This window comes from Argiope bruennichi, chromosome 5, assembly GCF_947563725.1.
Source record: "Argiope bruennichi chromosome 5, qqArgBrue1.1, whole genome shotgun sequence".
Classification (NCBI taxonomy): Eukaryota; Metazoa; Arthropoda; class Arachnida; order Araneae; family Araneidae; genus Argiope; species Argiope bruennichi.
The window spans coordinates 119837694-119865411 of NC_079155.1; the positions used below are offsets into that span (position 1 = coordinate 119837694).

The 27718-nt window shown below is 24.1% G+C and overlaps 1 protein-coding gene across 2 annotated transcripts; it reads left to right on the forward strand.

Annotated features, from left to right (window-relative positions):
* The first annotated feature begins 5788 nt into the window (after window positions 1–5788).
* On the forward strand, window positions 5789–27179 carry LOC129969618 (myotubularin-related protein 9-like). 2 transcript variants are annotated; one of them, XM_056084264.1, is made up of 13 exons: window positions 5789–5854; window positions 10008–10162; window positions 11704–11863; window positions 11990–12141; window positions 12836–12964; window positions 13292–13448; window positions 14801–14905; window positions 15933–16058; window positions 17883–18130; window positions 19326–19410; window positions 19604–19673; window positions 23994–24221; window positions 25639–27179. In XM_056084264.1, exons 2-13 carry the CDS (start codon window positions 10019–10021, stop codon window positions 25724–25726), a joined length of 1692 nt encoding a protein of 563 aa, XP_055940239.1. In that variant the 5' UTR covers window positions 5789–5854; window positions 10008–10018; the 3' UTR covers window positions 25727–27179. The 2 variants fall into 2 exon arrangements, with proteins under 2 accessions (XP_055940239.1, XP_055940240.1); XM_056084265.1 differs by having other exon boundaries at window positions 5816–5947.
* Window positions 27180–27718: the final 539 nt, after the last annotated feature.

Consider the following 27718-nt stretch of genomic DNA (forward strand, 5'->3'; position numbering starts at 1 on the left):
TTATAAATATGCATAATAATTTTAATTTGAATAGAGCTTTTGACTTATGCAGAGTAACAAAATTATTTGCGAATGTCATCTTAATAAATGATGCACTATATGGCACAGAACGCATGCGCCCATCATTGAATTTTTTATATTACGCATACAATTACACTGTACAATTTTTAAAAATGGAAAAAATACATAATTTAGATTTTCAAGCAGATAATGAGATTGACGATCACCGTACAAAATCGTTACGATTATGAGTCATCAAAATCATTAACTGAAAAAATTTGGAGGGATATTTATATTATTAAATTGGAATTCATTTTGATATTTAATTTATAAAAAATAAGTTACTTAGAAAATATAAAAAATGAATATTTCAAATAAAAATAGCTAAATATATTCTTAAAAAAACATAACAAGTGAGATTAGACTTTGCATAAAAATGTTATGAAACACGAATGATTCTGAAATAAATAGAAGATGACATAAGATAAATTAGATATATTTTAAGAGTTAATAATTAACCCCTCTTCCCTCCAAATTAAAGCTCAGTTATCGGAACTAAAATCAAGATATCAAGGGACATGTAAAACTAAAAAAAGTATATGCCAATTATAAGAAATTAGGGTAAAAATAACAGAATTATTAGTATTCTTAGCTGCATATAGAAGAAAAGGAATTAGTAGTATTTTCTCATCATGTAGAAGAGTTAGAATGCCTCAGTTTTAAACTTTCATAGCCTCTCAATTTTTAACCATATAGCTTCGAGAAATTCTTGAAATCATTGATAGAACAAACCACCATTAGAAAACCTCAAGCACGAAATTAGGAATCCATTGGTTCGCCTCTCGATTGAAGTTCTCGATTGAAGATGCTGTCATAAAAAGAGGAATTAGTGAAAAGCTTTTTCACCGATGATGTCTCATACTCCATATGTTAATAGTATAAATGATAGCGTGATGAGGGATACATTTTCCAAATATAAGAGACCATATGCGATACTCGGTTGTGGATCAGTCATGAATATATATATATATATATATATATATGTTAGTTGCCTTTGGCAAAAACCAAGTTCGTAGAACTATTAATTATGTACAATTTTAATTGAATTTTTTGCACGTAACTTAGTTTTCATGATTTTCTCATCAAAGGATTTTTAACCCCGGATTTTGATAGTCATGTAACTCTTAGTATTTTAGTAACCGCATGTAGTTATGTTCATTGTGTTACACATAACTCTTATTTTCTATCATTTCACTTAAAATTTGAAATTTTTTGAAATAGAAAAGATTAAACCTCATCCTATCCAGTTACATGCTTTCTGAGTCTCAGCAATTTCGTAAAAATTATAAGGGAAAGAATCATTCAACATTGAATTTTTTAATATTTTACTGAAAATATTTCATTGGCTCCAAAATATAGCAGATAATTATTTAATAAATATTTCTCTGGTTCTTTAAAAAGTAATCTATGTACTTCAATAAGAAAACAAGGCGTCAAACTAAAAGAGAATTAATGTAAAAGTATTTAGAAAGGTGAGAATTTCTTTGCTCGTAAGTTCTTAGTTCTGAAGTTCAGATTTAGCTGTAACTGTCACAGTATTCTAAAATTTTATTAAAAGCACAATTTAAACAGAAATTTATTCAATATGGGAAAATAAACCAATTTTTCATAATTTGATGATAATAATGAAAAGCAAGCCAGTATGAAATATTAGTAACAATCATGAAAAAGATTTCAGTTTCATTTACAACAAATGCAAATATTATAATAAAATATACTTTAAAACATTTTAAAAATTAACTAAATAACAATTAAAATTAATTAAATATTTGCAGCAATTAAATTTAAAGGATAATGTTGTTATTTTTCGTATTTAATGGATAATTTTGGACAATAACAGCTTCTGAAATTAGTGGGAAAACTCTAAAATCACGCACAATTAATGAATTAATTAAAACTCAACTTAAAATTTCAAAAACAATAATATCAAGGTAAGCATTTTCCACTTTCGAAACAATATACGTGTCAAGTTCAGCAGATCCAGGTAAATCGGTCTGGCTACAAAGTATCAAAGCGCACAGACAGACAGACACACTCAGTCGCCTTTATTTAAAAGACATAATCTAATTTTTTCCTAAATAGAAAGTTCTGCTTAAAAATTAATTAAGAACCTGATTATTATTAATTAAGTATTACTAGTCAGTCTGTTGTGATTTAGGATAATCATTATTAAGTCATTCTTTTCTAAAGTTTGATGTTCCAAAAAAATGCAACCCATTTTCTGTGGAAAAAACATAGTAATATGCATTAAAACTTTGATTCCACAAGTCACCAATATTTTTGCATACAGAACAAATTGGTGCTTTTGATCAGTTTTATTACAACAAAATACAAGTTATAAAAATCGATTTTGAGAAAATATGTCACACTTTTGCGAGGAAGCAAGATGTACTTAAATTGAAAACTTTATTACATTTGCAACTGCACATCTCTTAAGCTGCTGAAGTATTTTACAATATGAATAGATTGGTAACAATGGAATACACCTACCAACATCGAAGTGTGCATACGAAAGAAATTTCAGTACATTTAGACGTTAAAATTTATGTGCTTATTATCATGATTCAGAATATGCATCAAACCCTCATGATCTTTGAAATGCATATAAAGAGGAAGAGAAAATTAAATTTATATAATATAACAGGCAGACTTAATAAAATGGTAACAAAAGGCCGAATTCAGTTTACTAATGCCATTAGAACTTACTACCACAATGAGCTGGTTCATCATATTTTTCAATGGCAACTTAATTAGTTTTCCCGTTTGCGGTTTTATCTGTTTTATTTTATATTCGCAATACTTTGAAATTCCTATTTTTTTAAATATGAAATGTACCATATTGGAAATATGAAAATGTGCAAAACTGCACTGTCTATTTAAAAAATTTTTAATTAAATGCTTTTTCTCACATTTAAGTATATCATATATGTTCTAATAATCTTACTTTCAAAACTTCATGATGAAAATTGTTATAAAAATGCTTATGCCACTTAAAATTTACTGATGTACTCAAAAATTTATTTACAAAACTCTTTTTAAAATACTAATTAAAATACCAAATAATAGAGCTTTTTATTTTAATTATCATCTTCTTTTTTTAACCTTCAAACAGATTATTACTCATAATCACTAACAGATGGCGCTACAGGTAAGGGAACAAAATTGAAATCTAATTAATAATTAATGATAATGGAATATTATCATAAGTGTGTTAATCCTATAAGAAGTTTAGAAGTAAGATTAAAAATCAATTATAAAATTTCATCGTTACAAAATTAAAAAGCCAAATTTAATAAAAGTATTTAAAATAAGTCGAATGTGTATAAAATCAAAAATTGTAGTAATAAAATAATTTTAGAAAAGAAAAAAAAATAGCTTGATTTATTATTATGAATTAATTTTGAGAGATTTACTATAGATGACATAACTTAAGCCATAGCGCGTCGGACACTTCTATACTATATTCTTGTCAAAGCTCTTATGTATTATTTTGCTGAAGTGTAAATATTTTTCCTCGTTTTCGAAGTCTTTTAGTCTGCAAAATAATATTTGTTGATTCATGATTGATTTTAATTTAAAGAAAAGTGCTGCTGAAAGTCGTCTAGTGCTGTTAAAAACGTACGATCAATATACCCCATCTATAAAAACATGTGAGTATTGTTTTAGAACTGGTGATTTCGATACAGTAGAAAAAAAAGTTTCTGCTCAAAAAAAAAAAAGTTCAAAGATGATGAATTGAAAATATTAATCTACTAAGATTATTTCTAAATGCAAGAAGAGTTTGTTGAACTTGATCGCACAATAGTTTCAATTTTTTAAATTCACACTTTACGATTTAAAAGCAAGGAAATTGGTTGCCGTACAAATTAAAACCAATAAATGTTAAACAGCGATTTTTCACTTGTGAACATTACTTCAATTCAAAAAAAAAGAAAGCCTTTTTTTTTTTTTTTTTTTTTGCATCGTATCATTACTAGTGATGAAAAATGGATATATGTCATGATAATCCTAAGCGTAGAAAATTGGGTTTTTTTTACTGGTCATGCATCAAAGCTCGACGGCAAGGCTGAAACATCATTGCCAAATACAAGTGATACGTTTAAGCAATGCATTGGAAATTAAAGGGCCTCAATTCGAGCAAAAGTACGATAAGGTATTTTTTCCATATGGCAACACTTGATCATTTATTGCTCGCATAGCAAAAGAAACAGTTAAATGAAATGCTTTAAACCATCGCTATACATTTACACCATCACTAGATTTTGCTCCGTTGGATTACCACTTGTTTCGGTCTATAGAATACAGTCTATTTTAGAAGGGTTTCCAATCTGACGAAAATGTAAAAAACTAGATCTATTAATGAGTAACATTAAATAATGATTGTCTTTCTACAACAAATTCTCATACTGCTAGAAAGATGAAAAAAATATACTTCGAAAAATAGTAATGCAAGCAATTTTTCACAATAAAACCTTAAATTTACCAAAACAAAATCAAAATTAATTCCCGATGCCTATTTAATATAGCATTATAATTATTGTTGTTGCTATTATTTTACTATGTGTTTAAAATTCTGGACCGGACTGGAATGGACCGGTTTTTCTTGGAAATATCGTATACATTTTCTTGAATGTCCTGCAGTGCTAAGTTAAACAGTCTGTGAGAACTGGAGGGAGGATAGAGATGTAGACCCACGATAACTCAACTATTGATTGTACGTATTTATTCTAGAGATGAATATTTTACGAGCGGTTATTACATAACCAATATCATAAAGTCACAAATACCAGTGATCAATACTTTTCAGAGAGGGGTGTGATTCAAATCCTTGATACGATCTTACTGGTGATATTTCGATTACAGTTTTGGATCACAATAGAAAGTAACAATCGATACGATCTGTCCATTGGAAGCTCTCGAACAAAACAGAAAAGGAGAAGTCTGTGAATGGGTTGAAAAGTGAATGGACCGGTTATTCTTGGAATTATCGTATCATTGAATTGCATATCACTGAAATTTATTGGAGCGGTGTCTTCACTGGATAGTGTGAAGTCGCATCTCCACTTCATAAAAGTGACCTTGACTTTCCGATATCCGCATTTGATGATGCACTATTCCATACAAACCATTTTTAATTGCTTGTGACATGACTTTGCATATAGTCTGTTTACTGCTGGCACCATCTATTGGTAGAATATAGAACTAAAGTAAACATTTTAAAGAAATGACATATATATTTAATTCAAAATTTTCAGAAAATGGTTTACTCTAATGAAGAAATTAACTAAGTAGTTTTGAAAAAACATCAAATTTAAGAAATTAGCTGACATACATAAATTAATTTAATCACACGTTACTTAAATTAGTAAATTAAGTATTAATTACAATTAATAAATTTTATATTTAATACTAAATAATAATTTTTAATTAATAATATGATTAAAATAACAGATATTTGGAACAAATATTTAAAAATAACAATAGCAAAATTATTTGTTATTCAAAACATCATGGATTATGCATCTCTAATTTATTCTTTTTTTTAATTTGTTACATCAGTATACAAAAAGAAAATTTATCTTTAAAATTTCTTAAATATGAATTATACGATCAATGAAATAAGATTAAAAATTTATAAGCAAAATATTCTATCGGAACTTTTCGTTGAAAAGTTGAGCTTTACTTAGCCCCGTCACATATGCAACAAATTTAACTTTAACTGTGTAATGTAAATAGTAAACAAAAAAGGTTGGATTTAAAATTATAGAAGTTGTCTGCTAAGTTACATGAATTAGTATGTATTTTTAAGTTACTTTCTATATTATTAAATATGGAATTTTAATATGATCAAAAGGAAATTGACAAAACAGATCTGTGCAATCACTAGGTATAAAATAAATAAAATGACATTTATTTCAAGTTTAATTGTTCTATGAAGTTCCACCTCTTTTGATTTCAAATTTTCTTTCGAATTATTAGTGAAGGCAATGTTTTGTTGAAATATTATGCATCACTTTTTACAATGTATAATTTTTCTGCCTTGAAAAATTTAAGTTTAAAATTGAATTAAAATTGATCAACATCAACAAAAAATTCAATGACGTTGGCTAGTTATTCTTAAAAATTACTTGCAACATATTGAATTTTTAATTAAATTGATCTTTTTTAAAGTGAGATTTACTAATTACACAAAAGTTTTGAAGTTATTTGACCTTGTTAATATATCCATATGGTATAATTCATAAATACATGTCGGAAATAATATTAATTGCCTATTATCTACGTACCGATCTACAGAATGTATTCCATTACTCTCAACTTTTTTTTTTTTTTTTTTTTTGCTTCTTTTTATTCATGGCATTTTTTGCTTTTCTATTTGAAAAATTAAAAAAAAAAGAAAAAAAAAACTTTGTAAATAATCAGATTGCTTAGATGAACTAAGATAGTTTTTTTCCAGTTATTTTAATCATTATCCTTGGGTAGAAAAAGGCTTTACATTCTAATTTCGAATACAATAACTGGATTTATCTGATTTCCATTTTTAAGCAAATTCTTACTATTAAAAATATTTTTTAAATTTAAATAATTATCTTCTGAAAGTATTCTTTTCCAAACTTCTATTCTTTGTATATGACCATTTTATTGTAATGTATGGTATTCTGTTACATGATTTTTTTTATTTTTTTTCAATTTTATAAACGTCCACTTTTTGTAGGTTTATACTATCATTAGTATTGATCATAGAATTACCAATTTATAGAATTTTTACCTATTTGGCTGATTTGATCCTAAATATCTGGACTACCTGTGGTTGAATTTCAAAATATCTAATCTCTTAAGTGATATTTATGTATTTAAAAATTGAAATAAACAATAAGGATTTTTTTTTCAATTCTTATAGTTTGTATTCTCTCATAATTCTCTATTCATAATTAAAACATTAGATATGATATTCATATTTTTGGAATACTTTGCTGAAAATAGGAATTATATATAAAAAAAATCATTAATAAATATTTATATGTGTTTCAGCTGTAAATATAATTTTTGAAATCTTTTCTTTCCAAACTATTTAATTTTACACATTGAGAAATATTTTTTTAACTGTAATTAAGAAATTCTAATCTATCTAATTATTATTTTATGAAAGTTGAAGGGAAAGTTTATTGTAATCTTGCATCTGAATTTTATGTTTAATTGCATTAATATGAAGCAAAAGAGCCCTTAAAATGATTTATGATCATTTACCTATATGTTACATATCTTTAAAATAAAAAAATAGTACCATTTCCGGTATTATGCCTTTGGTTATTATATAAATTGCAATACTATGCATACTGTTGAGTACAATATTACATTATGGTAGCAACAGTTATAATAAAGAATTAGCGTTTATTGAAATTCATTTGAATTGAAGTATACAGATATCTAATTATTTCTTAAACAGACTGGAAATAAAATACCACATTTGATTATTTGCATACAACAATAACTTCAAATTCAGAGAAAAAATTGGAAAATTTTATTACAAATTTATGATTTATGACATGAGGAAAGAAAACATTAACCTAAATTTTAGCTTACTGTTACTGAGTAGATGACAAAACAATTAAAGAAATTTTAAAAAATTTGGTGGGAAAGTAAATCCTCAAAGAAAACCAGTGCTTTCCTCACTATTCTAGAATTAGAATAGGAAGTTTTCTAATAGATAAATTTGATTTGTTCATTAAACTTTAATGGAAAAATTCTTGCATACAACTCTTTAAAATCAACATTATTCCAATTTACAACTTCCTTAATTGAGTGAATGTTATGTTTTTTAAGGTATTTTTCTTCAACAGTAGCATAATCACTGATGCTAAATGTTAAGGGATCAATACAGCAATGTATGATTGCAATCTTTGAAAAAAAATTGCTATTAACATAAGCAATATTATGCTATTAACATAAGCATAATCTATATTTTGTTTTGGTGATAGTTTATCTTGATAGGCAGTAATGGCTTGTTCATTGATTCTACAGAGCTGCAGCACATTTTATATTATTTCAAATCATTATTTATTAGTTTATTTAGTTACATTTATCAATTTTTCCCAAGTATTTCATGATTTGACTGGCTGTAAGGATGTTTAAATTAATACAATAAGCTGTCTGCTTCCAGCACACAATAATCATAACTGTCCAGTTTGCATTATAAACTAGAGGAAAAACTTGAAGGAAATGGTCTTCTTAGAACTTGAAATAGACCTTCCTATCCTTAACTGTAAGGAAAATTGAAAACTGTTATCCTTCTTTCCCTCCATCAACGTTGTTTCTCTTAATTTTTAATTTTTTTTTTATTTTACTTTAATGTTCAAGTGAAGGAAAGGTTTCTGGCTTAGCATAGAAAGTAGTAAAATGATTTTGATCTTCTTAATAAATCATCCATAAGAGGAAAAAAAAATCTAGTTCATCGAGAATGAGAATAATGATTTATATACTCTTGTCAAATGGTTTAATTTAGTCAATGCCCTTGCTTTGACATAATTTTTTCATTTATGTAGATTGAACAAAAACATTAAATCATTAAATACACTATATACTGTGCATTTAAATCATTTATTTTAATTCAACAGAGCCTGAACACAATTTAGTTTTTTTTTATAAAAAATATTATTTATTAGAAATAAACATTAAATATAATAAATATAGTTTTGTTATAAACTCAAAAGTTTCTTTTTAACTTATAAAAGCAAATATTTTTTTACAAAAATGAAACTAATGATGCAAAGCCTTCCAAAAACACAGCAGTTTTTTTTAAAATCAGGATGGCTAATAAGATTTTAAATACAATGAGACAAATGTTGCCACGACATTAAAATGAAATTCATTGTGCCCCATGCAACATGCTCAATTGTTCACTAAGTGATTATTAGTGGTGATTTTTTTTATCATAAATAAAATTACATTTTGAATGTTGAAAAATTGTAGAATAAATTTTAAATGAGAACACTATTTGTTAACACTGATATATGAATGTTTCTTGTTATAAATCATTGAAATATAATAAAAATTCAATATTTTCATGTATTAATCCAAATAATCATTTCTTTTATTTGTTATAACTTTATTTCCCTCTTTTTGCTATTTTTCAGAAAATATATTAAAAGATTATTGGCTTATTAGGACTTTGCCACTTATGCATATTATTCAATGTATAATACATCCTAGTTTATAACACCTTATCTACTAGGAAAATTGAATGTGATTTTCAAAGCAACATTACTTTGAATTTCCAAATTCTCAGTTTTAAATTTATAAATTCTTATTGACTTAATAGAATTTAAATTCTATTATGAATAACTACTCTATGCAAGATCATATCCAATGCTATCCTTTGAAAAAATTTAATATTTTTGTATTATCTACTTGACATTGGTGAACATAATCAAATTTCAGCTATGACATCTTTGTTGATTTTTTTTTCTGGAGAGGAGATTAATTACTAGTTGCAATAAATGTGACATCTTTATCAATTTTGTTTTTGATAATTAATTACTGGTATGCAATTAATACACAAGTACCAAAAATATAATTATTGCATGTTTTTCTAGATTTGCTTTAATTCTTTGGATCTATATAAAAGGTCTTACTGTTATAAAAACAGGTAACTTTCAAAATGAAATTGTATTAAATACAATGATAAAATTTAAACTTTATTATAGGTTTTGCATATACAGAATTGAAAAGAATTTTGTTTTTAACAACATAATATCTGAAATCAATTATTTGCTTTTTTTTGCACTTATAAAGTTTTTGAAATTTTTCAAGTCTTTTCAATTTATGTGTTCTTGAATTATTTGTTAGTGTTAATCATTCAGGCTTTAAATTTTTAGAATTGGTTATACTGTGATATAGTATATTGTGATCTAATGTACTAATTATTAAATTTTATTTATATTCTTTAGATTATTTAACAATGGAGTTTGCTGATTATATTAAAGCTCCTAATACTGAAGGAGTAACATTGCATCGCCCATTTCATGAGCCATTGGAGGGCACATTATGTATTACTGGCCATCATTTCATTTTATCATCAAGGTCTAAAAATGAAGAATTATGGGTAAATTTATGATAGCTATCCTGCTAACATTTTTGTTTTTACTTGCATTCAATTGAGAATTTTGTTTTATGTGCAAATATTAATACATATACTATATTTTAAATATGTAATAAATAATATTTGTAAAATTCTTCCAAATATTCCCAGTGATTATCAAATTGTGTATTGTCTACAATATAAAGAAAGATTTTAATGTCACTGATTTGAGAATCTTTGAGGATCTTAAGGTTGCTTATTAGTTTTTATTCTTTTTGTCTTTTATTTTTTTCGCAAATATAAAATAAAACTTATTATTAAAATGGATTTTACAGAATTACCTTCTGTAACTTTATAAAGATTCATTGCCTTTCTTTTTTCCCTATTAATTCCTTTTAGTACTTTTTAATTTTCTCAAGAATTAATTAATAATTTTAAAACTATATGATATTTCCTTCTCTCATCATATTTAACTTCAAAAATTTGAATAAATATATAACTGCTTTTTCTGTATAAATTTTGTCATATTTGCCCGAATCCCCATGTAACTGAGCCATTTACTTAATATAAGGATTTGCTATTCAGTTGTTTAAAAAAAAAGTTGGAATGTTTAAAAAAATATGAAACTGCAGCAAGAACACATAAGATTTCCATGGTTTAATGATTTTTTTAATCTTCAAGTAATCAAAAAGCAATTCAGCCTAGCAATTTTCAGCTCAGAGAATAAGACTTAAAAAGGAATAACTATATAGAATTTCTGACTAACCTTAAAATATGGAAAATTAACTAAAAATAGACCTCAGTATAAACAATGCGTATAATACACTTATGTGTAGGGAGTATGTCAACAATAGAGTCTTTGGCTATTTATCTACAACAACATTTTAATGCCGCTGTGAAACTAAAACTGTACTTTTTTATTTTGGTAAATTTTCATACTTATGCTCAGTCTAGCTCCTGCACAGGACTTTTGTGTAGTTAAAATATATTTTATAACTGAATTAACAGTATTAAGTAGAAGTTCAAGTGTATAAATTCTTCTTTTATGTATAATTAAATCTATTTAAATTGAGAAACATGTAGGAACTGGAAATTATACCTGTAACTTTTCAGAAATTTGCAACAAGTGCTGTGTAGCTGCTTTAGAATTAAATACAAATAATATAAAAGAGTAATATTAACCATTTGACAAAATTAAATATTGCATTTAAAAGAATAAAACATTTATATGAATGTTGCAATTTTTTGGTTGGGAAACTCTTTTATAATAAAATATATCATTAATACTTTCAAATATATTAGATTCCCTTTTTTTTAAAAAATCCATATTTTATTATTGCATTTTAAGATCAATATTGTTGTTGTAATATAACCATTGGTGTGACATTTCTGTTGAACTAATAAATAATTATTAAAAAAATTTTTTTAAAAATTATTTTTTTGTTGATTTATTTTTGCTTTAATATACTTTCAAAATTGTTATACTTTTAACAATTAAATTGCTTTGTTCTACTTTAATTTACAAATTTCAACTATCAAGTAAATATTCCTTTTTATTTCTACAGATGCTGCATCGAATGGTTGATTGTATTGAAAAGAAGCTTAGTTTTTGCACTGGAAGTATAATTTTGAAATGTAAAGATTTTAGAATTCTTCAACTAGACATTCAAGGTATAGAAGAATGTAATAATGTTGCAAGTTCCATTGAATTCTTAATGAATTTAGGTAATAAAAATATCAATTTGTAATATTTTTTTTAATATTTTTTCATAAGGAACATTTTATTAAAATTTCTGTGTTTCTTTTTTTTAAATAAAGTTTTTTTTATCCTTATTTATAATTTTTTGATAGAAAATCCTAGATTACTTTATCCATTCTTTCATCGAGCCATGTTTGACATGTTGGAAGATGGCTGGACAACTTTTTTGCCAGAGAATGAGTATGCTAAGGTTCTCCAAAATAAGGATGAATGGAGAATCAGCCATGTTAATAAAGATTATACTGTAAGCATTGTATTTTTTTTTATTTTGGTATGTAAAAGAAAAGAAAAAAATGTCCATTAGATTTGTTGATCAACTTTAGATATTTATGTATCTCACTGCTAACGTGTTTTCTTGAAATAATCTTTATCTTGTATTATGTAAATGATATGGTATCAGTACAAAAACTCTTTCATTCTCTGAAATACAAACCTCTTCATGAACCTTCTGCATAATTTATATATATATATATATATATACTTTACATTTTACTGATTGTTTTGTATAATAATATGGTTTTAATATACATCTAATTTTTTGATACAGTTTTATAAAGTCAATAAGAACAAGATAATTTAATTGAGGGTAACATAATTCATTCTTCAATACATATTTTAGCCATACAAGAAAAGTAGAAATCAATTATTTTAATCTCTTACTTTACTTATTAACTGCTTTTTCAATTTATGTTTACTATGCATACATTTTTTTTATAAAAACTATTGTTTATGAGAGCATTTTTATTATTATTTTTACTACCATTGTTATTACTACAAATAAAAATAAAAATGACATTAAATTTATTAATAAATGAATTTCAAGATAAATTTTCATTTCTGCAAATATGCAAGCATTATAAGAAATTACTGTTCTTTCAATATTTAATTTTTAAAAAAAAAATTATCTGCAAAAAAATTTATGTCTGTTTCTATTTCAGATTTGTCCAACATATCCCCAGCTTGTTATAGTACCAAAATCCATTGATGATGATACTCTTAAAACTGTAGCAGGATTTAGACAGTTTGGAAGATTTCCAATTTTAAGTTATTATCATAAAGAGAATAAGGTTTGAATTTTCATATTTAATAATAATAAATTAGAGATAAAATGCCATTGCCTAGTAAATTAGATATTCAATTGTTTATATCTTTAGAAGAAAAAGACTGTAAGTTGTCAATTTTATCTTTACTACAGAACTAAAAATCTGAATTGTTATTAAATATGCATTAAAATTAAAATTCTAATTTCTCTAAAATGAAATACCTTCCTATTTCAGCATTTCAAACTAATGAGTAGTTTATTTTTCATGTAAGATTTTACTTCTATAAATTTAGTATTTACATACTGTTATATAAATTAGTCATATGATTTTTTTTTTTTTTTTTTTTCATAGGCAGCTTTATTGCGCAGCAGTCAACCAATGGTGGGTGCTAATAACAGACGTTGTAAAGAAGATGAACGTTTATTAAATGTGGTTTTAGGATCTGGAAAAAAAGGATACATCATTGATACAAGATCACAAAATATAGCTCTTTTAGCTAGAACAAAAGGTGTGAATCATTATTGGTGAAATAATTGCATTTGTATGTAATTTTTGTATGAAATCAAAATAATTACTATTTTTGATTTTATATTCCTCAAAATTTTCTTCTATTTAAGTCAGTGATAAATACTATTTAAAATATCATATTGAAAATATTCTTTTCTTATTTAAAACATCAATATTTTGATCTGTTTTATGCTTTTTACTTTACATTAAGAAATCACATATGCATTATTTTGATTATGCTATTAGAGGCTTTTTATAGTTGCTACAGTTTCTGCTCTGTGTTTAAAAGCATTCCAAAAATATTCTCATTATCATTTTATTAATGCAATTTTTTGTCATATTTGCCACTTTGAACCTCTATCCTATATAATCAGGTTATATCATATATGTGGTCCCATTTATCAATTGCAATCTAAACTTTTCAGTTTTTTTTTTTAAACAAGAAAAAACCATTCTGTAAAAAAAAAAATAATCATTAAAACTTTTCCAAAAAAAAGTAATCAAATCAGTGTAAAAATTGTAGGGGGGGGGACAGTTTTTTTTCTTCAATATTATTTTATATGTCAATTCTTTCTTCCCCCCCCCCCCCACAAAATAAAATATACTGTTTTATATGTTGTTAATTAAAAAACATGCAACACAGTACATGTTCATTAAGTACAGAAGTAAAATAATACGCCTTTTACATGAAAAACAAATTGTATCAAATATATTTAGTTATATTGATGGTAAATTAAAAGTTATTTTAAACAATTCTATAAGAAAATATGCTTTCTAAGGATTGGAAATTATCAAAAGTGCTGTAACTAGTTGTCAGTTAGTGATAAAATCTTACATCGTTTGTCCACTCCCCCATCTGCTTATAAAGATAGCTTGTCCTTCATCCTTTTTAAAGACAAAAAAATCGTATTAAAACAATACTGATAAAATATATTTCATAAATTTTTATTATATTAAATTATGATAAAAATTGATCATAAAAATATTATGTAACATTTAAATGTCTGCATTTCTTCATGCATTTACATTGTTCTCTGTTGACTTATTAAATATTCCACATAACATTGCAGTTATCTTTTCTCTCTCTCTCTCTCTCTCTTAATGACTTCAGTTTTTTTAATTATTATTAATAATTATCTACATTCTTTTCATATGTATAATATTTTATATTTAACTTTATCTTAATTGCTAGATCCTTATGCAAAAAAAAAAAAGAAGAATTTATTATTATTATTTTTTTTTTTAAATGAAGGGGGAAAAAAAACAGTTGAAATAAGTGAGAAAATGTAAATGTTTGTAATAAGCATGACTTTTATATATTGGATTTGAACTATACTTTATTTCTTCATGCAGGTGGTGGATTTGAACCTGATGTTCATTATCCTTTATGGAAGCGAATGCATAAACCTATTGACAGATATTTTAATCTTTTGGAGTCTCTTACTAAACTGATTGAAGGTATTTTTCTGGTTTCTATTTAAATCATGAAAAATAATATTTTAGAGTTGTTAAATAATTTGCAGATAATCTGTTGCAGTTAATCTATAATATTCAGAAAATGTCTGTATAACATTTGTGAATTTATACATGTTTAATCTTATGCGATATAATATAAAATGATATTTTTTCTTGTTTTTAAAACTTTTTGAAAATAGTTTTTTTTATTGTTATTGTTAAGTTTAAATATCATGCCAACTTCAATAACTTAACTAGGAAAAAAAAAAAGAACACCACGTTTTTGTATTGAAAATTATAAATTTTTGTAAAGGTTTCGTTTTAGGGCTCTTGCAACATTAGTTTGTTAATATGACTTAAAAAATAATAAAAATTTTCAAAAAGATTTTTAATTTAAAAAAAAGATGTTTAAATTTGATGTTTTAGAGCCTAGACTTCTCTGACATATTATAAAAGTATTTTCATTCATATATTAGATGCCATTTAATGAATATTTCTAAAAAAATATATATTAATGATGTTATTATGCTTCCCTTCAATGTTATGTAAATTCTGGTAGATCTTTGAGATTTGATTTCACATAAAAATCCATTTAAATGATTTACAGTTCCACTCATAGTTTAAAATTATATATCCAGAAAATTAACTAGATTGAAAATATGAGTCATTGATTTCTTTTAAATAGAATATTATTTTTTGAATTTAATTAAATACTTTTAGTTTATTTAAAACTAATTTTAATTGTAACTTTTTTTCATCAGCAGGTTAGAATAACCTTAGTTATAAATTAAAAATCTTATTTGATTGTTAAAACAACCAATTTTTATTCAACATTAATTATATATCTTTATAATTCAAATTATACAATTTTTTTATTATAATATATCTTTACAATCAAATTATTTCATTTTGCTTTTAAGTTTTTTAAAAATAATATTGCATCATATTTATTTTTACCCTATATTATGTGATTTGAGTATTAAATATTTTCCCATAATGTGTAAAATTGTAATTTTTTTCAACTCCTTAGCTTGCAATGATACTAACTGTAATGCAGACAAATGGTTATCACGCTTAGAATCATCTGGATGGCTGACAAATGTAAAGGATGTTTTGACATGTGCTTGTTTGGTTGCTCAATGTTTAGATCAAGAAGGTAATTCCTTTAGCATGCATTTGAATTATTTTTAATTTTTATAAAAAGAATTACTATCTTTACTATCTTCAACAGAATGTAGTAAATAATTACTACATTGAATTACTTATTCAAAAGAAATTTAAATCTATTGCTCTTTTCTGTAATTTTATAGTAACGTGTTTTTTGGATTTATGTATTACTATGTTTATTTATATATTTTAACATATTTATTATTATTTTTTTGTAACTAGTTCAGAATTAAATTTGCTATTTTGGTGTAATGCATATTTAATAAGAGTTATTAATGTCACTTTAATAATTCTTTTTAAATATGCATTACTTCAAAAGTCAATAAAACCTACCTTTCTCAGTCCTTGAAAAAAGCTTAAAGTAAATAATATTGTACTTTTGTATTTTTTTAATTTCTGTTTAGAAAAAACCAACAGTAATTTTATTGTCATCTAGAGTTAGAAATTTTTCTTTTATTTTTAAAACAAAGAGAACAATTTTAAATAAAAATAAATAATAGTTTAAATTGTACAATGTTATCACAAAAGGTTGGACACATTTCAGAAAAATTTTATGTAAATGCTCTATATGGATATATTATATATCTGTAAATTATTTATAGCTATTTGTATCTTTATTATACATTTAAAAGAATTCTAAAAAATTGTCTAATACTTTGTAAAAAATTATATTTTCTCAATTATTTTGAGATTTTTTTTAATGTATACAAATTTTTTAATGGCTCTGGGTAATAAATAACTTTTTGGGTAATTTGTAATTCTGGACTCTCTATTTAAATGATATTCTTTTAAATAAAATTATGCAACTATTTAAGATTTGAAATTTGTAGTTATATAATATACAACTTTTGAAAAATAATATATTAAATTAAAATAAGGCAACAATGTTATTAAAATTTTAGAAATTGTTATTGAGGAATGAATCATTCAGTTTTATTATTATTTTTTCAATGTATAAAAACATTTTGATGTTCAAAGAATTATTTAAGAAATAGTTATTATAACTTGATATTGTTACTTTAGCCAAAGCTTTTTCAATTTTTTTTTATAAATATTTTTTTTTTCTAACTTAAAAAAAAAAATTGCTTGATTTTTACTTTCCTGCTCTGCCCAAATTCAAAGAATGCATTTTTAAAGAATATGAAGTAAGTAAATAAAGCGAAAACTAATTATAAATAATAGTAAAAAATATGTGGTAAAAAAATTGAAAATAAAGAATTTAATAAAATGTTTTAATTAAGAATTTTCTTTGTTTTTATTTTTATTAGTAATAATAATTTCTGAAGGATTAAATAATAATTATATTTTTTTAAGTCTTTATGCCCCTAAAATTACATTACTCAATTATTTTTAAGCATCAGAACAATATTTAATGAACCTTGCATTAGTAGTTATTTTAAACACTAAACTTGGGAGATAAGTAAGAACTAATATAGAGAAAGTTCATTTATCAATGACAATTTCATAATTTATTAGTTAATATGCCAACATTTTGTGCAACATAATAAATAAATTATTTTTTTCAAATAGCTTCAAAGACAACTATAACTATTACTAAAATTAAGGAATTAATTCTATAGAGTACTATAAACTTTTTTTTTTCTTTACAACTGATAAATATGTTTTCTATTAAAAATGCAATTAATTTCCATCCATTTTTTTAGAGGAGGCAATAATATTATTAATAATTCTATTACTAAAAAAACAATGGATGATCTTAGATTTTCAAATGGCTTACCACATAAATTACTTTATTGATTTGCACTTTCTACATAATTATATTATTGCTTTTTTTTTTTTTTTTTTTTTGTAGGGTCATCTGTATTAGTTCATGGTGCAGAAGGTACTGATGCGACATTAACAGTCTGTGCCTTAGCTCAAATAATTTTGAACCCTGATTGCCGCACAGTGCATGGTTTTGAAGCTCTTATTGAAAGGGAATTTATACAAGCTGGTCATCCATTTACTACTCGCTGCCAGTGTGGAGCATATGCTTCTATCAATTCAAGATCTAAAGATCAGAGCCCCACATTTTTAATGTTTCTTGATTGTGTTTATCAGGTTAGCAAGATTTGAATAGAATTGAAATCACATATTATTTTAATAGTTCACAGTTGATTTCAATTCATCATTCAAAAAATATTTTGACTTTATTATACAACTATCTTATATATCTTACTTTACTGGCCTTTGGGAGAAAAAAAATTAAATAATGCATTATATATGAATCTCTTTTATATGCAATCAATTTTTTATTCCTCTTTAGTTTTAAGCATTTGAGTAAACCTCTTTTATAATATCACAATTAAATAATGAATCAGAAACTATGGGCTTTTTATAATTAAAAGCTTGTTCTACAGTTCATTGAGTGTGTGCATATGATCTTGAAATAAAATGATTGTAATTTCAATCACATGTTCCATTTTTTTTATATATCTCATAAAATTATGAAATAAAACACTCAGTTTTCTTCAGATAAGAAAACATTGTTTTTTGAGACATTTCATGCTGTAATTGAAAATAAATAGTTTTATTCCTCAAAGCAGGAGGTCCACTTATGGTATCTTTACCCACTGGTATACATATTTGTGTTAATTAACATTTTCTAATATGAGCCCAATTAAATGTCAATGTTTATTAAAATTATTAATACCAGTTATGAAACATGTTTGAATTGAAGATAATTACAATCTGGATGTTGAAAAACTTTTCTAGAAAATACAAGCTCATTCAGCTGACATTGCTTATTCTTTTAGTACATTATTATTATTATTATTATTATTTAATTTGTAATTCTGTTGTACATTAATAGAACTATATTTTTCTAAACCAGTATGAAACCTAATGAATAAATATTTTGAATTTTTTAAAACAATATAGCTTAATATTATTATACAAAGTATTGTCTTATGCATTATTATTCTCTGAAACAATACCATTTTTTTCATGTTTGATATATCCTTTGAGAAGACATTTGACACTTATTAATCATTTTACTAATACTATTAAATATTTTATTACTAATATTATTTTATGGATTTGTAAGTTCAAATTTTGCAAAAAATAGTAAGTTAAAGCTATGTATATAAATTTTACATTTCTTTACGATGTAAATGAAAACCATTAATATTCTGAAGTTGACAAATATGTATATATATATATATATATATATTCTTCTTTTTATGTGCCCTTAATATCATTTACAAGCAAAATTTATTTTATCTGTTTTATATTTTATCATTGTTATTTTTTTTAGATACATCAACAGTTCCCTTGCTCATTTGAATTCAATGAACAGTTTCTAGTCACTTTATTTGAACATGCCTATGCATCCCAATTTGGTAAGTATATATTTTCAAAGATAAAATTAGACTGAAACATAAAAAAAACTTTGTATGTTTTTTATGAATTGATCTTGTATAGATAAAAGAAAGGTTATGGTCATTGTATTAATTTTACATAGTGTCATTTCATTTTATAATTAATTACATAGGTGTTTTTTTTGTCTCAATATTATTACATTTTATTTTGCAGGAACATTTTTGGGTAATTGTGATAAGGATAGACATGATTGGAAACTAGCAAAAAAGACAGTTTCTCTATGGCAAGTATAGCGTTTTTTAATGCAGCAGTGCATTCTCTGGCAGTTTTTTTTTTTTTTTTTTTTAATCTCAAGATTAATAAAACTAACTCTGAAATTCAAGTTTGTGTCATCCAGATTCCATTAAAATAATAATTATATGTTGCATTTGTTATTTGCTGTTTTATTATTTAATATCAATTCATTTATAAAGCTTTATAATATTTGTCTAACGTAATAATATATTGTAAGTAGGAAAAATTTGTATATAAAGATGATAACCATTTAAAGTTATAAGTTCCCAAATCTTCTATTTAAATATAAAAAAAATGTAAAAACTGATTTAATTCACTTACTTAATATTTGGTCTCGAAATAATGAATATATTTAATGCCACAGACTCTATCATGTAACCATTTAAAATGGGAAAATGCAATGAATTTTACATCTCCTTGCAAATTGTAGGTCGGTGTTTAAAAATTCTCAGCTCAACTCGAAATAATTTTCATTAAGAGTTTTACCTACCTTTAATATCATGATTTTCAAGTCCTAGAAGTAACAATCTAGCTAGCTTTAATTATATTTTTTAAGTATGGAACATTTTATATCATTACCAAACATATTTATCAATATTTGCAGCTTTTCAAAAAATTCAATTTCAATAATTAAAGTGAAAAATAATATAGAAATTAGTTTGCAGAAGGCATTCTTAAATGTATTTCTGTCAGTTTTTCATTTTGAAAACAGTGCTATTATTCAAAATTTGTTAAATATTAAAATGCTGCTGAAACATTTTATAGAAGCAGAATTTTAATTGAAATGAACAATATGAATGCATACTTTTTTTTTCTATATATCATAGTATATATATGTTGATTAATTAAAATAATATTATTAAAGATAATAACAGCATATAATCTAAAACAATATCTATATCCTCTGCATGTTAAGTGCATTCTTGAACATTAGAATATGTAATATTCAAATGATCAAGCTTGAATATCTATATATTGTATTCATCTAATGGTTTATCCATTGCAATTTCTAAAATATTTTATGACAATAATTAACATTTTGTTTATGGATAATACTATGCTGTACCAGAAATTTATTTTCCATTCTTACAAGTCCATACAACTGTCCTACAAGTAACATATTGTAATTTTGTTTCCCAAAACTTTCCAACAGTACCTTAACTAATCCCATAATACCTCTTTCCTTTTGTGATCTACCTATAAGATTAGAAGATGTCAGCCAAATTTAAAAATTCAATATTGATGCTGCTGAATTTTGGAAACTATGTTTTGGCATCTTCTCTCTCTCTCTTTTTAAAAGTAGCAGTCTGAGGATGTATGAAATGAGTAAACTTAAATTCATTCATGAATTTACTTGACCAAGTCAAATTACTTTTTTACTCATTCTGTAATTTTGAGTTATCAATTTTCACTTATCAGTAATACTAATCTTTAATCGCAAATGCTGATCTGTATCAAGAATATCATATAGAGAAAATCTATATGATGACATTTTCAGAAAAAAGGCCGAAAACTTTCCAGAAATAAAGCAAATTAAATTGTAATATTGTCACAACTATAATTACACATTGAAAAGTAGTAGATTGCAAACATATTATGCATTATACTGCTTTATATTATATTATTATTATATATATTATAATATATTTAATATTTGTATATCAAATTCAAAATAAACCATATCTAATTTTACTTTATTGAATTGCATTTTTTTTAAAATCTGATAATTATTTGCATTTTAGAAATGTCTTAGAAGCAAATGTTTGTTAGAAAAAAAATTATCAACTCATCTACTCATCATAAAAAAAATTGTTAAGTGTTTTTAATGAACAATTGAAATTTTCAGCAAAAAATTAAATTTCAATATGCATTCTAATTATTAACAATAAATAAGACTAATGTTTATTTAAATAAAAAAAATACAAAATTTAAGTAAAAAAATACAATCGATTTTATATGCAATATATTAATATTAAAATATTCCACTATACCTTTTAGTCTATGGAATAGACAAGTTTAGTCTATTCCATAGATTAACAGCGTAACTTCTGTGACACACAAGGAAATTGAACATTTTTAAATAGGAAATAGGAAGCTTTTAAATGAACTAAATTCATGGTTTCAATAATCCTTTAGAAATTTTAATTAATTTACACATTTCAAAATAATCGCTGTACAAGTTTTTATTCATGTTATATGTGTAAATGGTTATAAAATTAAAGTTTTGTTTAATATGCCAAATAACTATGCAACAGAAAATTTGATATAATTTACTCAGCAACATAACATTGAATTTGATGACATTTTCCAAAAAATTAGAGTTTTAACGGAGAAGGAATAAAGTAAAACTGATAAAAAAGGCATTTCTGTGATTCAGACAAGGAACAAAGCTGCAAAAGAGGTGGGAAGAGATAACTCATTAATGCAAAGGGCTTGAAATCGAATAGTTTATTTTCAACAAACATGGTTAAAAGAGGGGGGGGGGGTCTTGAAGTTTGTTTCCCTTAGGGGGCTGCATATAAAGATATTTTTTTGGAATTTGGTACCTGAAAGTTAAAAGTTGAACTTTTCTTTGAAAAGTTGAAAATTTCTGCAAATTTGGTTTGACAAAAGTTTGTTAAAAATGTTTTAATTTAAAAATATGCAGAGCTTTTATTTATAGACATGTCAGAACACGTATATGTCACTTGCTTTTGCTATTTTAAGGAAAATGTTAATTGTTACTATTGGTCAAGAGAAATAAACCTTTAAAAATCATGCTGAAGAATTTTATTGCTTTTTTTATTCCAATTTATTTATATTTTAAAGATATGTTGAAGAAGTATTTATGCAATTGAAAGGAATACATAATGAAGAAAAATAGTTACAGAAGATAATAATTACAGTGTAATTAGTAGGATGAAACAGTTCTGAAATAAGTAGAAACTATTTTGACTTTTTTTGTTGTAGAATCAGTTTTTCCTAAGTACTCATTTATTTAAATGTAGCAAAAATTTAAAAGAAAAATTAATATTTATTTATTTACTAGGGGTTAAATAAATTAAGTTTTTAAATACACGTTCATGTGTGGATTGGCCAAAGATAACTTTCCTATTTTAACTTGCAATTAGGGTATTCTAATAATGTAAAAATCAAACTTTTAAAAATAATCTAATTTTCAAAAATAAACCTGCCAGTATATTTTATCATATTTTTAATAAAGAATATATTGAAATTATATATTGATACATATATTTATAAGCATCTAATGTTAAAATGCATTATTATATAAATGTTTTTGGTTTGAAGAATTTTTTTATGACCACATTGTAAGAAAATTAAACAGAAATGTATATTAATAAGTTTCATATTTCATTAATTTTATATTGATTTGTTAATAGCAATTAAGTTAGCTATGTGTACTTTTACATTTATGAGTTATAAGTAATACAGATATGGAAAGATTTTGAAATACATATGTGTACAAAATTTGAAGTAAATTAGCTGCATACATGTAGATTGCAAATGATTTCCAGGATTGATTACGGCAACATAATAAATTTTTAAAATATTGAAAAATTTTGATTTGGAAATAATGATTTTTTTTTTTTATTTTGTTGAAATCTAAATAAAGATATTAAACTTCTTTTTACTTTTTCAAAAAAAAAATAATTCACGATATGAATGATTGACTTCTTTAGGAAGAATAATTAAGATTGTACAGAAATATTATAAATTAAAACCTTCTCAAAGCTGTATGGTATATTTTTAAAGACAAACATTATTTACTTTTAAAAGCCGTAGTTCATTAAATCTTATTTAAGCAGCATTTGGCTGCCAAATTCTGTATCTTATAATTATAGGAAATTTAATGTGGAGTATTTAATATATTTTAATCAATATATAAACATGAGATTTTATTTTAGATTTAAAATATAGCTTGTAGTTGCAAAATCATGACATTTTCTAAGGATGTAGCAAACTATACATAAATTCTTCTTAAAGATTGAATTTTAAAAAAATCGAAATAAATGATGAACTTGACTTGAAAGAAGAATCTTATTACTATTTGATCTATGTAAATTGGAATTAAAGATAAAATCAAAAATCAATTGGTGAAGGAAAAGCAAAAAGAACTAATGATTTAATTTTGTTGTTATTAATTGGGAAAGAATGCACTCTTTCATATCCATGAAATTAAGCAGCTATGTATAGATATGTATGTATATGTATGTATATGTAAATAATTAAATGAAATGCCTTCTTCCCTAAATTAACTTTTTAATTTTTTTCTCTTATTTATATTTTGTGATCTTTCTGGTTTTTATAGGTCTATGTTAAATCGAACCGATGTGTTGCTGACTTATTTGAATCCAATGTATGAACCAAATAGTCACGTTATTTGGCCCACCGTTGCACCTCAAAGTATTATACTGTGGAGTGGTATGTATCTTAGATGGGTTATTGATCAAAAGCCCTTTGCAGAAGCGTGGACTACGATAGCTGAAATTAGAGATAAAGAAAAGGAATTGCTATCCAAAGCAAGTAAACTAAGAAGGTAAAGAATAATGTTTTTTAAATAAAATGTTTTTAAAGTATGGTAAAATATTATGGAACAAAAGGGATTACACTTCTTTTATTGCATTATTTTAAAAATAAGATTTTGTAACAAATTAATATTATTTGATATAATAATTTCCACAAAAATTGTAACATAAAATCTAGTATTAATGAAGCATTTTTCATGTTTTAAAAAAGTTTATCTTACTTGTGTGAAAATAAGTGTTAAGTAAAGAATGCATTTTAGATTTATGAAATATATGAACGGTGTGTTCCTTTTCTTCTGTATTTGCATTTATAATCAAGAAGGTCTTAATTTTAAAAAATGTGGTTAATTTCAAGAAATGCTTCATGTGTCAAGAAAGTTTTTCACTTATTATAATAAAAAATATATAAAAGCAAACATGATAATTTATTTATTAATAACTTTCTTTGTTAGAAATTTGAATTCACCAGTTTTATGTATGATTTGAAATTACCAATCATTAAAGAAAGAAAATCTTCACTACTGCTGTTAATAAGATTTTCTTAAAAAATAATTTTAAAAATTAATTTTCAGGAAAATTTTAAAAATTATTTTTACTTCATATGTTACCATTTGATTTATTTTATCTTCATTGATAATAGAATTTATTGTTAAGGAAACATATTTGAAAAAAAAACACAAAATTGTGCATAAATATCAAGATGAGGAATGCTTCTTTAAAAGATGAGTTGTATTTCTTTGAGATAAAAAGTATCTATTTATATTTCCTATATTTTACTATTTATTTCAATGAAATATTTTGGTTTATTGTTTAATGTTTTTCCCCTTATTTTTCTATTATTTAAATGTCTTTGCTATTTTTCTTAAATTGTGTTCCTTCATATTTCACTTTTTAATTATATAAGATATATAGAATAAAAAACATTATAATCCTCAAAAAATGTGATGAATGATAATAAATTTGAGATTTGAGATTTCTGGAATTGAAAAATAATTAACAATTTTTTTAATGTTAACAAATATTTTGCATTTATGAACAAAATAAATACTTCAGTGAACTAGAAAAGTGAAATTTGATACATAGACTTTATACCAAAATTATAAATTTTATTTCAAAATTATAAATTTTAAACAAAAACCTACTTGAATGAAATTTGCCTTTCAATGCGTCCATATCCGTAGGAACTAATAAGTTGAATCAAATTGTTATATTTTGGAATATAGGTAAACTGCTAATGAGATAACCTAGAAATACATATTCTAATATGTGCAAACATTTATTATATACTGCTTCTATTGTATAATTTTGAAATATGTTGCACGAAAAATTATTCTACATCAAGTAGAAGATTATTATCATATGTACTTAAATTTTTTGAGTTGTAAATACTTAAATGCATATTTTATGTTACCATTCCATTGTATTTAGGACATTGATGGAATTGCAGAGGGAAGCTGTAGATGCTGGTGTTATTAGTCCAACTAATGTAGATCTATTGCCTCTAGATGGTTGCTGAATGATGATGTTCTTAACAGAAGATATAACTCAATAACTGGTGCAATTACTGTGATGTATACAGTATACATAATATTACTTAAAAATTATAGAGTGTTTCTGTTTATATATGTATTTATTTCCTACATTATTCATTTAATTATTGATATCAGAGTGCAAGTGTTATTGAGATTAGTATCTCACATAATTATAAAAGAAAATTTCACAAAAATATTTAATTCATATTTTTCATGTCTATGTTAATTTTTAATGTTTATATTTGTTTTTCTTTAAGCTTGATTGCTACTGTAAGTTATTTCTTAAATAAGTTCTGGTTTTTTATTTTTTTAAATATTTTTCGATGAGCTTGTATGTATAAATGAATGTATACCTAAATCTGAAATATGCTAATTATTTTTGATTAGACATGTTTTGAAATATGTCTAAATATTTGTTTAATATAAATGTAATACTGATTGGGAGTATTTTAAGAAATTTTTTACAAATCTCCTATACTTAAAAGGGATTGATGTCTCGAAAGTTTTTGCTAATATTTGTAAAATATTAGGTATTATTATTTTTCCCATCTGATTTTATGCAAACGACTCCAGTTTTTTAGTAAACAGATTAGGACCTTTTTAATAAATTATATTAAAAAATAGTATAAATATTTTTTTTTCTTTTAATGTGGCTTATTTTTTTAAAGTACAAATTTAATTTATTTTTTTTTAATTAGGAAATTTCTAATGATTTTTTTTATTTGTGTTGGTAAAAATACATGTGTGAGAATTTGTTAATTTATTTTTATATTGAGAGTGCTGAAAAGATTGGGATTTTCTTTGAACATATTTTTTTGTAAAATAATTCATTATTTATAAAATATACTTCATATTATTAAAATTGAAAACACATTCCATGCAGGCTACTCTCTGATAAGTCTTTCATAAAATAAGTATTTTGTCATTATGTGATGTAAAATGCTATATATGTCCACAAAAAAAGTGTGTCTGCTGTATGTATAAATTGATGTGTATAAGTGCAATATACAACTTTATATATGTGTGCTTAGCTATTTGTAAAATATTTTTGAAAAAAAGAAACTTGCTCATTAATTATAAATGCATTCAGCAAATTATTAACTATGCAACATTAATGTTTTATTTTAAAATTGTATTTTTTGCTGTCTATTAATTTTATGTTACTTGAATAAAGAAAATGCAATTTTAATAGTTTTGAATTTGAGTCTGTTATTTATGTTATCTTACTGTATATGGCTTATTGTTAGTTGTAATTTTCTTTTAATCCGAAAAAAGTTTTTATTCATTTATTAAAACAAAACTAATTTGAAGGTTTTGTTTCTAACATCTTTTTGTGTGAACTTATCTGATATTTCATGTATTAAATTAATTTCAAGGAAACTTTAAAAACTTAAGCATGTGTGTGATATTTATATTTATTTAATTAATTCATGAAGGATATAAAATGTTACCCAATTTTTAAATATAAAAATCATGATTTTTTTTTTTTCTTTTTTTCAAACTTGTTGGTACTTTATGGCTATGTCAATTTATACTTTTACAGATAATTAGTTATATTTCATACATGAACTGTTAAATATTTGATTAAAATTGTGTAACAAAAATTATCAATTCCGAAAATTGATTAATTTAGAATTATTCTTAAATGAAAACATTTAGGAGTGATCATTAATTTATGAAAAGTAATAAACATTTTTTTTTCAAACTTGTTGGTATTTTATGGCTGTGTCAATTTCTACTTTTACAGATAATTAGCTATATTTCATACATGAACTGTTAAATATTTGATTAAAATTGTGTAACAAAAATTATCAATTCTGAAAATTGATTAATTTAGAATTATTCTTAAATGAAAATATTTAGGAGTAATCACTGATTTATGAAAAATAATAAACAATTTTTGTTATTTGTTAACAATGCTAAAAAGATATGAAGACAGAATGGAGGGAGAGGGAAGCAATTGGACAAATTTTATT